General features: G+C 36.4%; 1 protein-coding gene across 5 annotated transcripts in view; it reads left to right on the forward strand.

The window, feature by feature from the left end:
• LOC6045111 (venom dipeptidyl peptidase 4) overlaps positions 1-12,815 on the forward strand; it is a 57,293-nt gene extending 44,478 nt beyond the window's left edge. For all 5 annotated transcript variants that reach the window (XM_038252182.1, XM_038252183.1, XM_038252184.1 and 2 more), the window contains exons 3-7: positions 6,773-7,264; positions 7,326-8,319; positions 8,379-8,930; positions 8,987-9,198; positions 12,460-12,815. In XM_038252182.1, the coding sequence (XP_038108110.1) occupies positions 6,773-7,264; positions 7,326-8,319; positions 8,379-8,930; positions 8,987-9,198; positions 12,460-12,549 (2,340 nt within the window). In that variant the 3' untranslated portion in view covers positions 12,550-12,815. The remainder of the gene's footprint in view (positions 1-6,772; positions 7,265-7,325; positions 8,320-8,378; positions 8,931-8,986; positions 9,199-12,459) is intronic.
• Positions 12,816-15,239: the final 2,424 nt, after the last annotated feature.

Here is a 15,239-nt window from a genome sequence, read left to right on the forward strand (position 1 = left end):
TAATTTACTTTTTTAGGGTACAGTTATTTTTAATGTAGCAGTTGATTTAGGAAAATGTATAATTAGTTTTTTTTAAGAAATGTAAAACTTGGAGAATTTATATTTTTTGGAGTTTATGTCCCTCGACTCTGACCTGGGGGCAAATAAATAAAAAAGTATGAAAATTTAAACTACGAGCCATGGTTTCAACATTTTAATGAAAAACGTGTTTTAAAATGCATTATACAACTGTCCAGTTGTTTTCCCATCATTAGCTTTGCCATAAAACAATTAGCTTTGTTCTAGAAAGTTGTGCGAAATTAACTAAAACTCATTGTAGAAAACAAAGAAAAAAATTAAAAAATGTTTGGATTGAGTTACACACATTTTTACTAAGAAGTGCTGCAAAAAAACTTTCAAGAGAATCTTGTTCTTAGCTTAATGATCCTGCTGTTTTCGGCATGTTTCCGGAAGTTCATCAAAAACAGTTTTCTCAAGACTGAAGCTTGATTTCGATGCGATAGAAATGAAGAATAATCTGGATATTTGGTACTTGGTGAGATCTTTCCTTTTTTATCATTTTTATTTATTTATTATTTCATATTTGTATTTGTTGAATGATCTACGCACTACTTCATTCGTCTGTGAAGTATCCCATCAATCCCTTTCCCCTTCCAAATCCGTCTATCTTGGAGGTCGTCTAAGTTCTCAGGTATCTCTATAGGGTATCCAATCATCAAATCCCTCCCCACCTCCCCAGTTGATCGTGAGGAGTCGACCAAAAGGACAAATGATTGGTGATGTGTCATTCGGCACATTCCTGACGCATTTATTTTCCTTATCGGCGCCAACCTAGCTTTTGCGAGTTTTATGCTCGGCTAGAGTACGGTCAATCAAGCTGAGCTAAGCTAAGCTAAGTGCTGCAAAAAACTTCCAAGAGATCTTTTTTCTTTGTTTTGATAAGTATAGAAAACACTCAAAAATTATTCAAAAAAATATTTTTTATACATGAATTGTTTGATAAACATATCAACTCCAAAACCCTTACGCATTTGACGTAAAATTTATCGTCATACTATTTTTACAATCAATTGTTTAAAAATGTGCGTTAAGGGAGACTTGATCCCTGAATTTTTACAGTCACTGGAATCAGCCTCAAGATTAAATAATTTGGCTGGATTTTCGTACATAGTTTCCTTTAGTATAGTTGTACATAACTAACTGCAGTTTGAACCATTTTTCAAAAGTTTTGTAAACAAAAATTACCAGCTTTTGTAAACATGCTCAATTTTGGTCTAAAAAAGAAAATTTTAAGTTTTTAAATATTTTACATGCTAAACTTGTTATATTTTGAACACAAACGTACAGGTTTAATGTGAAATTGCTGTATCTTGAAGAAAATTAAAAGTTTGGATGATTAAGAAACATTTTGCTTAAGATTTCTTCAAAATGTTGAAAGGGGGATCAAATTACCCCCAACATTTTGAAAATGCCGGTTTAAAATATTTTTTAAAAGGCTTGGCATTATTCGAAAAGTTTATCTGATGAAATACCCTTATCAGCCAAACATAGTTGAATGTTTAAGCTTTCAATTCATGCAAAAAGATCATAGTTTTGTGAGAAATTGACAGAGTTATGTGCGATACAAAAAAAGGGGATCAAGTCTCCCCACTCTCCCCTACATTGGAATTTCATAAAAATTCAAAACATTTTTAAACAAGCCCAAACATGCTAAATATGATTATCAATGCAGAAAAATGCATTTCAGACTTCTATTTTCATGGAAATTTTTAAGTTTTTTGGAAAAATATTGTTCTAGTCCCAGATTTATCAGAGCAATTTTGAATGTGGGGGCGGCATAAAATTTGAAAAATATTTGCAGCGGCCTTAGTTGAAAATAAAAAAAAAAACAAAAACAGAAAAATCTCTTAAGTTTTTGTTGATTTAAATTCAGAATATGCTGTGATTAGAAATGCATATAAATTAGATGACATTGTATCACAAAAATAAAGAAGGTAGACACATGTCATCAATTGAAGACAATAAATTCTTTTCATAATTCTTTTTTGAACATTTGATGCAACAAATCTTGGGCCATCTGTAATATTTTTTCGAAATACATATGTCTGTTTTTTTTTTTAATTTTACCATCATAAATATTTATCAAAATATTAGGTTGTTTAGCAAATTTAAAAATTTAGAAAACAAAATTACTAAAAGTTTTTTTTCTTATGTAAAATGGTTTATATTGAAAAATAATTATATAGATTATGCAGGTACCAGTGTAACGCACTGAAAAACATTTGGCTAGCAACAAAAAATCGATTTAAATTCAATTCAAAACACTTTCAACTATAAATTCTGTAGCTTAAAGCAAATCAATTCGATAATGATAAGTTATAGTGTAACGGTAAACGCACCAAGTGTTGATTAATATTACCCTCCCTCGTTAGTGGGCGCCAATAGAGTCCCACACACGTGCGGCCAGCAATCAATAGTGTGTATCGTTATAATTATCTCCACAATTCATGGTTTGAACGGCAACGTTCGAGTTCGATTTACCAACCACTCAATCAGCCGAGCGCAGCCAGGGCTGATTTATTTATTATCACAATTTTATTTTCCCACCTCCATTGCTTCATCACGTAACGATTTTCTCCATTTCCACTAATTTTCTCAAATATGTTGTTAACGATCGGACTGGTTGGTACGCGTGTACTTGTGCGGGGGGGTTCTCCCTTAATAAACCTGTTCAAACAGGTAGTTGCCATCGACTGGTGAGTGGAGCTGCGTGGAAAATTTCGAAAAAGGAAAAGAAAATCAAGTTTAGCTTGACCACTTTCGGAAATCGAGCTGCATTTTGTTCATTTCCGGGCAAATATGTGCGTGAGGTTTTCATATGGACTGGTTTGTGCACCTGCCCAGAGGGCAACTCTAGCCGGTTTCTGGCGCCAGTCTTGCGTAACACTGGTGATGCGAAAAAAGTTCAATAATGCCACGCTGAACGACAAAAACAAGAATTTCACATTTTAAATTACATAATACCTGTGGCTTTAAAATGTCCACTCGGTAACAGATCGCCGGGAAGTCACGCACGATCCCACTCCATGATCTGACTGCGAACCGGCTTCACGCAAATCAACACAATAAACAGGAGAGTGAAAGCAATATATTTTTTTTTATTTATCTACTCGTAGGTATAATCGCCGTTATTACTATTGCATGACTCGCAAGTTTGGCTTTGGCGTTGGAACCAACCGACCAACGGATTGGCGTGTCCAAAACAAAACGTCCGATGATGGCCTCAAACCCGTTTTTGGCGGTTACCAAATTTTACTTTCAGCTTCTGCGCGCGTCCACGTACGATTGAGCGTGCGTTGTTTTCGGGGGGTTTTCTCGAAGCTGCAAGCCGGACGACGACTTTGGAATACGTAACTGCGCACACACCCGGCTGCGAATGTAGGCTTAGGTCAGCTGAATGCAGTGCAATTTGACCGGTCTCGTGGCTTTAGGTGATTGTTTTTTAGAGAGGGGTTATTAAGTGGATCAATAGGTGAATGGAGTGCAGTGGTCAGGAGTTGTTATTCATATGTGAAAGAATTCAATAATAATTCTAGGAATACATTATGATCATGATTTCGTTGTGAGTTTTATAATCAAAATCATAAATTGGGAAAAATAAAAGTTATTCTCATTGAAATATTTAAATATCACATAAAATTATCTGATAAGGTTTATCTTTTAGAACCGAAACTAATTTTGCGTGTGTTTTTTTTTTCATTGAGAAACAGGTCATATTGCTAATTTTTTTTTGAAGAAATTTATCTAGACCCTGTAATTTTCAAGGTTTTTTTTTAAACTTGTTGCTTGTATCACGTGAATTTCAGTGAATTTTGTAGTACTGGAACTTATTGCTTTGTGTATCAAATTATTTCTCACCCATTATCACCATTAATTACTAGTATACTGGTGTTAAAGGTAAGTGTTCACTCAGTTTACTTAGTTTCGCAACACTTGCTTAAAAACAAACTTAACTTCTTTTGTTTCGAGTAATTTAAGTTTGATGTTCTTGTTTTATATGCACTTAAATTTCTCACTTTTTTTTCTTTATACAGAGTTTTTTAATGGTTCAATAAGGCTGGTACAAATTTTATTTAAAGTTTTTGTCTCCCCCCTTCTTCAAAATTGGCCCGAAAAATCATGAGGCAAAAAACAAAAAATCAAAAAACTTCAAAATGTCAATGCAAATTTAAGTGTAACCAATTTAAAATGCATTCCCCTGCGTTTGGTAGCATGTTTGGGTTGATTTAAAAATCTTTTGTATTTTTTGAAAATGTTCGATGTTTATTATCGCAAAAAGATTTTTTCGCTAAAACTGTTGTTTTCGTCAAATTTTATATTTTTTTGAAAACTAATGATTGCAAAACAACTGAACTACTATAAAATGCATTTTAATACACTTTTTTCATGCAAATGTTGAAACTTTGGCTTGTTGTTTCAATATTTATTTTTTTTGCCTTACATGTTTTTACTACAGTTTTCAATGAAATTTCGATTTTTTAACCCAAAAGTACTAAAATTTCGTCTAAGAAAGATTGAATTTTACCCTTATGTATTTTATTATTGATTCTTAAATTTTAATTTTTTTCAAAAGGATATAAAAATCCTTCAATTGTCAATTTTATCATTGAAAATTGGACCATTAGTTGCTGAAATATGGGCGTCCGATAATTGGGGGCTATTTCGCTCAGACTTTGAAAACTTTAATTCAGGATTAAATTTTTAACAGGTCCTATCTGCATATAAATCCCTTAACTCAGAGGTTGTTATGAAAATTTACGCTTGAATTTTCCTGTCTGTTTTTCATTTTTCCACTGGAGGTCCAATCTTCAATGTTTCTTAGACAAAATTTTAGGAAATTTTCTGAACCTTATTATTATTATTTTTAAATGATTAGGCCGATGCAAATATTTAAAAAAGTTTTTGTCCCTCGGCCCTGGCCGAGGGCAAGGGGGTGGGGGGCAAAAAAATAAAAAAATATAAAAATTTAAATAACAAGCCATAGTCTTCACATTTAAATGAAAAAAGTGTTTTAAAATGCATTTTACACTAGTTCAGTTGTTTTGCAATCATTAGTTTGCAAAAATCTAAGATCTGACAAAAACAAAAATTGTATCGAAAAAAAAGATTTTGCATCGAAAATTTTCAAAAAATCTTAAGATTTTTTAATAAACCCAAACATGCTTAAAAATGATTTAAAACGCAGAAAAATGTATTTTAATTTGATTTCAGCTGGTTGCACTTGAATTTTCACTGAAATTTTGAAGTTTATTGTAAAAATATTTTTTTTGCCCCCTGATTTTTCGGGCCAATTTTGAAGAAGGGGGGGGGGAAGGGGGGGGGACAAAAACTTTTAAAAATATTTGTATCAGCCTTATTGGTAACAATCAGAATGATTTTTCATGATTTTCATTTTTTGCAAGGCCATAGCAGTAAACAATAACAATCGAACTTAAAATATTAAGGCTAATTCCGATGTTATTTTAGAGATGGACGAGACGAGGTTTTTTTTTAAGTTGAAGAAAACATGCCGTTTATTGATAATTTTAACTTGTAGAGATTGTCAAAACTAAAATAAAATTTATTAATTTTTTTCGTATGTACTATTTGATTGCAAATATAATTTAGCTAAAAATGGTATTGATATTTATTCTAGGGTATTTTAGATATTTATATGTCCGACTTACTCTACAGTTTGAAAGTTAACACTTTTTAGCTTACTTAAGCATGTTAAAAAAACAAGTTTTTTTCTGAGAGCGTGACATATTTGTTTTAATTATAATTTACAACATTGCCGAAGAACCCGAAGTGGTCAGAAAAAATCTACATTAGACATAGATTTTTCAATGCTTTTCAGGACCTTTTTTCAACAGCTTTCAAATTGTGTATGGCGGAAGCAGTGATACACGATATATGGAGCCTCACATTCCAAAAGGGCACAAAACTTTTGTAAACAATTGTGTATCCCTTTCACTCAAATGACAGTTTGCATAAGGTGTGAGAGGGATACACTCTTATTTACAAAAGTTTTGTGCCCTTTTGAAATGGTAAGCACGATATTTGTATAAATAATCGATTCAAAAAGGAAAACTTAAAAACTTAAAAAAGTTGCTGAAATTGGTTGAGATTGATTTTTATTACCGTTGTAATAATCTCAACAGAGAAAAAGGCTCCGTTGTGTTCATTACCAATCATAATAAAATTAAATAATTCCTAGAATTACTTTAGTTAGCATTGAACCCACGTGTAGCTGATATGAGAGCGCCTTCTAAAGAATTAAATTGTTGTTTTATTACTTGTACAGAATAATTCAAAATTGATTCTTTTATATTATTATCAAACTGTGAAATATGTTTCCCGAAAGTGCCAGCCAAAACAATTTTTATTTGCTACTTCTTGGGTCAAATTTCACTCAGTCATAAAATCAGCTCACGTCTCAATTGCCCAATTATTGCGAGATAAGCGACAGGTTCGACCGATAAGACCGATCATTGTCACACCGCGGCCGGCTGGCAATTGTTTCAAATGGCATGTCTGATAACGAAGCTACTATCGAGGTGTGGTTTATCCCGGGAGAATGGGGCTTAGATTCCCATCGCTTATCTTAATAGCGGTTTTATAGGCTTTAACTTTAGTCAATTGAAATACTAAAGAGTGACGCTCAATGTCACATGATAAGCTGCTATCACATCGATACTAATGGAATTCTTCACCTCTCCTCAAACCCCCTCAGGAACTGGTCGGATCGAAGAAGAGCAACAGTAGGAAGTACCTGCTGATCGGCGGAGCGGCCGCCGTAGTCATAGCCGTCGTAGTGGTGCTGATCGTCGTTCTGACCGGTGGAGAAGATGACACCAAAGACAACGGCGACAGCAGTCCCGTGATCCAGCAGGGTGACCCGATCACGCTGGAGGACTTTTTGACGGGGAAACTTTCGTCGCGTGGATTCAGTGGAGATTGGTCTCCCAGTGGGAAGGTCATTTCGCGGGACGATCGGGGGTCGGTGCTGGCGTACGATCCGGTGACGAATGAAACCAAAACGTTGCTGGGGCCGGATCGCGAGGATCTGCTGCAGGGATTCAAGTTTGATCTGTCGGCGGATGAGCGGTATTTGTTGGTTGCGCGGGGGTACGGGAAGATCTTCCGGCATAGCTTCCTGGCGGTTTACGACATTGTGGATTTGGTGGAAGGCAAGACGATTCCGGTGAACGTGAAGGGTGCTAGGGTGAGTTGGGGGTTGATTACTTTTTTGTGAGTTGGGTGATCTGATGATCTTCTCTTTCCAGCAAGCACTAAACGTCGTCGAGTGGAGTCCTGTGGGGAACTCGTTCATTTTTGTGCACCAGAACAACCTGTACTACAAGGCATCGCCGGAGGCAACAGAAGTCCAGATAACGGATGATGGAGCGCCGAGCATCTACAACGGCATACCGGACTGGGTCTATGAGGAAGAGGTGTTCTCCACCAACATTGCCACGTGGTTCTCGCCCGATGGCAAAAAGATTGCATTTATTAAGTTTAATGATACCAAAACGCGATTGATGAAGATTCCCGTCTACGGACCTCCTGGTCATCCGGAGTACCAATATCCACATGAGTTGGTGGTGCACTACCCGAAGGCTGGGACGCCGAACCCTGAGGTCAACCTCTACACAGTAGATTTGAGTAATCCAACGAACAAGATTGAAATCGCTCCTCCTGAGGCGATGGTCACCCCAGATAAGGACCACATCATAACTTCCGTTGGATGGGCCACCGGCGATCGACTGATCACCATCTGGAAGAACCGCGTCCAGAACCACGCCATCATCACGTCCTGCAGCAACGCGGACTGCATGGAAGTTCACGAGATCAAGCTGGACGAAGGTTGGCTGGAGCTGTTCAGTGCCCCGATCTTCAACAAGGACGGATCCCAGTTCGCCATTATCACCTCCCAGGATTCCTTCCACCACGTGACGTTGCTATCAACCACGACCAAATCCGCCCAAGCGCTCACCACCGGAAAGTACGTCGTGCAGGAGATCCTCAAGTGGGACGCCGAGAGCAACCTAATCTTCTACGCCGCCAACACGGCTGAAGATTCGCACGTGCTGCACATTCACGCCGTCCAGGGTCAGGTCGGTGCTACGCCCCAGTGCCTGAGCTGCACCGTCGAGTCAAGTCCCAAGCAGACGTACTTTAACGCGCAGATGAGCCGGAAGGGCAACTTCTTGGTGCTGGAAGCGAAGGGACCGAACGTGCCGTGGGCGGAGATGTTCGAGTGGAGTTTCGCTAATAATGGTGAGTTTTTTTTCAACTATTTTAACAACTTCACTAAAACGACCCCCTTATTCTTTCAGCCGTTTCGCTGAAGCCGGTCAAATCGCTCGAGTCCAACACTGAGCTACGCGCCAAGCTAGAGGGCAAAGCTTTGCCCAAGGTTCAGTACCACGAAATCGACCTCGGTAACGGATTCACCTCCAAGGTGATGCTGCTGATTCCCCCGGGTGCCGATCTCACCGGCAAGAGCGGCAAATACCCGCTGCTGGTGGACGTCTACGGTGGACCGAACTCGTACTCGGTGACCAGCTCGTGGTCCCTCGGATGGGGTCACCACTTAAGCTCGAACCGTTCGGTGATCTACGCCAAAATTGACGGCCGAGGATCGGGACTGCGCGGAGACAAGCTGCTGTTCCAGTTGTACCGCAAGTTGGGCACGGTCGAGATCGAGGATCAGATTACGACGGCGAAGAAGCTGAGCGAGCAGTTGCCATACGTGGATGGCTCACGGATGGCCATTTGGGGCTGGAGTTACGGCGGGTACGCTTCGGCGATGGCACTGGCCAAGGACGCGAACAAGGTGTTCAAGTGTGCCGTTTCGGTGGCGCCCGTCACCGATTGGACGTTCTACGGTAAGTTCAATCTAGCTGCAAACCTACATTAAAACTAATCTTTTTAACCTTTTTAGACTCGATCTACACCGAGCGTTACATGGGACTGCCAACGGTGGCCGATAACCGGGCTGGGTACGAGCAGTCTCGCCTAACGTCGATGTTCGAGAAGTTCCGCAACCGGAAGTACATGCTGATTCACGGAACGTACGACGATAACGTGCACTTCCAGCAGGCGATGCAGTGGTCGCGGGCACTCGAAACGCACGATATTATGTTCAAACAAGTGGTGAGCTTTAAACATTTACAAATACATTCAAGTTATCTAACATTTAAATTTGATTTAAAAAAAAAACATTAAAAATCATAAAATTGTCAGCATCTCCATTCCATTCAATGTTACGCCCTTTTGAAATTTTAGTATACATTTAAAAAATTGAAAATATTGTTTTGGAAAAGATCGGAAAATTTCACGAAAGTTTAATATTTTAACATTGTAAATCGGACCAGTAGTTGCTGAGATATCGACACTAGAAAATGATGGGTAGAGAATTATCTCAGCTCTTCAAAAATATTTTTTTCAAAAGTGGGGAAACATGGCAAGTAATAAAAAATTAATAACTACGAATACTTTCTAAAAAAGTTACCTAAAAATGGCTATAATTTGAAAACAAAATTTCACAAAAGTACTTTTTGATTTGCGACCAATATTTCGATTTTTTGAAAAAAAAATCAGTGTTGATTCAATCAATCATTACTCGGTCAAAGTTTTTTGCACATTCTGGAAATTTCTGAAAAATTGGCATTTAATGTCCCCTAAAATATATCAGAAAATAAAAAAAATTAAATCGTATGTTTTTACAAATCTAGTTTTAATGACAAAAAGTGAAATTAAAAATCACCAAAAAAAATTTTACCGTGTATCATTTTTTTTCAGTCCTTATCCATACCTACAACTTTGCCGAAGATACCAAATCGATCAAAAAAAATTTTCAAAAGATACAGAATTTGGGATTTTCATATATCATTTTTGTATGGACAGCTGGCAAATTTGTATGGAACTTATATAGCCAAACTAATTATGCAAAATGGCTTTTTTCAGGCATACCGAAAAAATTTCAGCCAGATGCAAAATGGGCTTTGTTTACTATTGGCTTTTACGTAATTTTGAAATCTAATCAGAGATAAGAATTTTTGACAAAATTGTGATTATTATTAAGAGCGAGTCCACGAGCAAAGCATACCCATCTCGCATCGACCTCACCAATCTGCCTGAAATTTTCAGGGGTTGTTTGTACATATAAAACTAGCATCTGGCCAAAATATGAGCACTCTAGGTCAACGGGAAGTGGGGCAAATCGGGACACAAAGTTTGAAGGTTCAAAAACGTCAAAAATCGTAAAAAGGCTGTAACTTGGGCAAAATTCAATTTAATTTAAAAATTCAAAATGCATCTGAAAGGGCTTAAAAAATGCAACAAAATGCAGGATAGAGCACCCCGATTGGTTAAATCTAAAGGGAGTTATTGACATTTTAGTGAAAAAATAGCATAATTTTCAAACTCAAATAAAAAAGTGTTCCATCCAGATATCAACTCGGTTCGACCTGCAGCTTGTAGGGGACATCTGGGACTACCATCTGAGACTGAGAACGCTTTGGGTTAGGCAGTTTAACATATTAAATAGACACTTTTACTTTTAGTGAATTTTTTGGTTGTAAATTTTTGCTCGGGGGACCCCTTAGATCCCATTTTCTGATGATAATTTTATCATATTCGTGTTCCTGAGACAATTTCACAATAGAAACATGCATAAAAATGTTTGTTTTCATCCATTTTAACCCTTTAAAAAATGAAAGTTAAAAAAAATCTTCGATTCACATTTATTGAAATTCAAGTTCGTTTCCAAGGATACTAGATGACACCAGAAAAAAAGCAGCATCTCAATTTGTAATGTAAAATATGGACATTAAAATTTTTTAAAATTCTTTTTAAATTATTGTACACATTTTTTGATTAAGTGCTACGTTTTCAAGTAAAACCCAGACTCGATTTTCGGAAGCCTCGTTTATCCGAAGGTTGACTGTAATATGCATTTTTATTTTATGTTTTTAAATATTTGGAAAGATAATTGATTTTCATGCATGGAAATGTCATGTAGAATAAATAATATTGTAAAGTTCGGTGTTTCCCCTGAAATGAAAATGTTGCGTGACGGGACAACACCGTAAAACTGGACACCAAAAGAATTGCTACAGTTTTGCAAGTTTGATTTTTTTTTAACTTTTGCTCTAATACAGTAATTCCCCACGAAAACAGCATGATTCGAAAAAAAAAGTTCTCCGATCGAGCTCAATTTTTTTTGGGGGATCCTTGGCCAAAATAATTAGACCCGTATTTTTTTTTGTTTGGCCATTAGGGTGACCTACGCCGTGTTAGGGTGGTTCGAAAAATGGCAATTTTCATCGATTTTCACAAAAACCACTTTTTTCAAAAAGTCATATCTCCGCGCCATTTCATCCGATTTTAGCTGTCCTAGACGCAAAAGAAAGGTGATTAGTTTGGCTTTTTCGGAAAAATAGTAAGAAGTTTCAAAAATTTAGCTTAACATTTGAAAAGGTCGTATGAAAACCTAAAATGCTGTTTTGAAGGTCTCGGGACCAAAGAGCCTATGTCTGAAAATATTTTTAATCGGATTCCTCGGAAAATTTCACATAACATATCAAAAAATGGTGAAGTTATGTTTTCGATGCTCTGAGATACGATTTTTTAAAAATAAAAACTGGATTTTTCGACGCGCCACGCGCAAAAATGGAAAAATGACGAAAAGGGGAAGAAATCGACTTCTTTCACTAAAACTGCGATGACCTATAGATGTTATGGTACCCAAAGTTGCATCTTTTAATTACAAAAAAAAAACAAATAATAAAAAAAAACAAACAAACATCGCTCAAGAACTTGTCAAAGAAAATCAATTAGTAGATTATTTTTGTGAATCTGATTGTGAGCACCACTTAAATTAATTTATTTCATTTTGTTTACAAAAATCATTCATCTACGAAAAGTGATAGAATATCCAATTACATCAAAATGAATTGCAGTACAAATCATAGTTGTAAGGAACTCCAAAACTCTATTAGGAATTATGTAATTGTGTGTCTGTGATTGTGAATTGATTATTTGCTAATAAAAACTAACTGAATTGATAGGAGAGCCGAGTTCACTTCCGATTTTTTTTTCTCGATGAGCGTCAAAAGATTTTCTTCTAACAACGTTGCCTCCAAATAATAAAAACAAGAACGTTGTTTAAAAAGCATTATTTTGAAAGTTTGACATTGAAAATGTCATTTAAATGATTAAGTTGAAAACGCGAACGTGAGATTTAAAAAAATCTTCCAAAGTCAAGAACTTTTTGTTTTGTCTAATTGTGATTCACTGTGAATTTATCGCACCAATTTAAAAAAAAAATAAAAAAATCGAATCTTCTCTCGGAAAATTAGAAAAGCTGCACCGTAGACAAATTCGTCTTTCTAATTATTTTTATTCCCGCAGAGCTACCCGGACGAGGACCACAGCTTGGCGGGCGTGCGGCCGCACCTGTACCACACCCTGGGCCGCTTCTTCAGCGAGTGTTTCGATTGACACCACCAGGGCGAGGGCAGGTGGTGGCCCAACGGCGGCGAAGACGGCGCAGATGGCGAGATGTACTTTTTACCAGCGAATGATTCCTCCAGCAGCATAAAAGACTTGGCCACCGTCCTGCGTGAACTGCACGTCACGGTGGACAGCACCAGCGTATAGTTAGAGAAGTAGTAGAATAAGAATAAGACTATTTTGCCACAACAAGTTATATCGTGTAAATACGATTGCATATTTATGTAAATAACGGAATAATTTTTCAAACAATATTTGCACAGATTTTTCGATGTAGGTTCCTCCTTTGTAATAGATGTAAATAAGAGCTAGAAGTGTGATTGAGGAAAAGTTAGCAGCAGCAGGTTAATCTTGTACCAACTTTACTCTCGTACGAGAGTTGGGAAACGCAATAAATACAATCCATTTACAAAAAATAAAACAAAGAAAAGTGACAACAAAAATCCAACAAAACATAAGCCAAGTCAAGGGGTTTCCAGCATCAAGGATTACTGACCAGTCTAAATGGAATTACCAGGATTACTGGCAATATGTCATGAATTACTTTGATTTCCCAGAATTACTTGGGATTTCCAGAAACCACGCAGAATTGCTCAAATTTATAAAAATAACTTGGAATTACTGCCTAGCTTCCAGCATATTGAGAATTGGATCGAATGACAGCTGTCAAATGCACAAAACCAAGTGCTTGGCAATAGTACGTCCATCCCGGGAATTCCCGGCACAAAATTCCCGGGATTTTTATATGTTGTACGGGGAATTTCCGGAATTAAACAAAAATCATAATTTGGCCTGGAAATTACATTAGTATTTCAATTAATAAGTTTAAAATATTCTAATATTTTACACAAATTGGTACCATTTTATTTGTTGTCATTTATGTTTTTAGACATCTTAAACCAATTTTTAAGCTGTTTTATTCATGTCATATAGAAATAAATAAAAAATAAATATTTATAAGATACTTATTTAATTTGAATTAGAAATGTGGTGCATATAAAATTCAAAGCACAACAGAGAACAGCAAAAATTTGTTTAAGCTATCTAAAAACTGCTATCCTTGTTTAGATTGATATTAATAGTATTGAGCTAATTCTATAAATTTAAAGCTTGAAAAACATAACAAATATAAAGAAAACATAGATTTTATGACTTTTCAAAACTAAAAACTTCCTGAATAAATAAATATTTTCCCGTTTTCCGGGAAACTCAAAACCTGGGAAAATTAGACGTCCTGCTTGGAAATCATCGAACAATTGGGTAAATATCAACATCATTTTGAAAACTGATTTTGGCGTTTGAGTGCATTTAAAATTCAAAGCACAACAAAGAACAAAAAAATCTTTAAAACTAAGTGCTATCCTTGTTTAGATTGATTTTAATAGTATTGAGCTAATAGTATGATTTTAAAAACATAACGAATATAAAGAAAACATAGATTTTATGACGTTTTCATAAATTTCGCGGGATAAAAAAATATATTTTTTCCGTTTTCCGGTAAACTCAAAACCCGGGAAAATTGGACGCCCTACTTGAAAATCATCAAATAATGTGGTAAACATCAACATCAGTTTGACAACTGATTTTGACGTTTGAGTGTTTTTCATCCGAATATATTTAAATTAGAGAGCATCCAAATTTGCGGACATTCCAAATCCGCTCTGTACTTCTTACAACCATAAAAAGCATCAAGGAAAAGCAAAATGCATTCTGCCGATTTACCTTTAAAGAATTACTAGTAGTTACTTGAATTAATGCGAAATACACGAATTACTGAGTAACTATGGAATTACTCGAATTACTACGGAATTACTAGGTAATTCCAGAATTACAGGAATTACTGCAGAATTGCGGAGTAATTCGGGAATTACTGAATTACTTACTCAAAATCCGAATGATCCCGTACTAGCTGTAACTTCGGTTTTTACATGAAAATTAATAGGCAATAAATAGAATCATAAAAGGTTTATCTAAATCATCTTTTTAACAGTTATTTTTTATTATTTTATTATTTTCTGAAGTATGTTTTCACAAACATGAATCATGGAATTACCAGGATTACTGGGATTACTAGAAATTACCAGGATTACTCTGGAATTACTCAGTAAATCCAGAATTACAGAATTACTTGCTCAAATTCCAAGTAATTCCAGATTAGTGACCAGTCTGACACGATGCTGGAAACCCCTTGAGCCAAGTGTTACGATACAAAAGAACTAGTCAGTATTGCAAGACGAATGAAGGTTCGTTGGACTTTTCGCCAATTATAAATGAAGCATTATTTTGCCACGATATTAGTTTTTTGCGAAGATTTTGATGTTCTTTGGAGAATGCAACGCGCGCATATATAAATCATGTTGAAGAAAAGCTGTGTTACAGATAAGAAGTCACCACAACTTACGACGAGTTATTTCGATGTTGAAAATAAACGTTTTTGATTACAGGCTGTTTTATTTAAAATTTTATTGCAGTTCTAGTTTATCCATAACACAAAGCAATTTATACTCCCCAATTCCACTCGACGATGCCTTCCTCAAATTCCAGCTGAACAGATCCTCCGCCACGTATCCACAGCCCGGGCACGTCACGCTCCAGCACTCGTAGCAACCCTCGTGGAACCGTCCTCCGCAGGGGCTCTCCAGGGTGCACTCAAAGCTGGTTTTTCCACAAAGCAGGCA

The sequence above is a fragment of the Culex quinquefasciatus genome, chromosome 2 (assembly GCF_015732765.1).
Source record: "Culex quinquefasciatus strain JHB chromosome 2, VPISU_Cqui_1.0_pri_paternal, whole genome shotgun sequence".
NCBI lineage: Eukaryota > Metazoa > Arthropoda > Insecta > Diptera > Culicidae > Culex > Culex quinquefasciatus.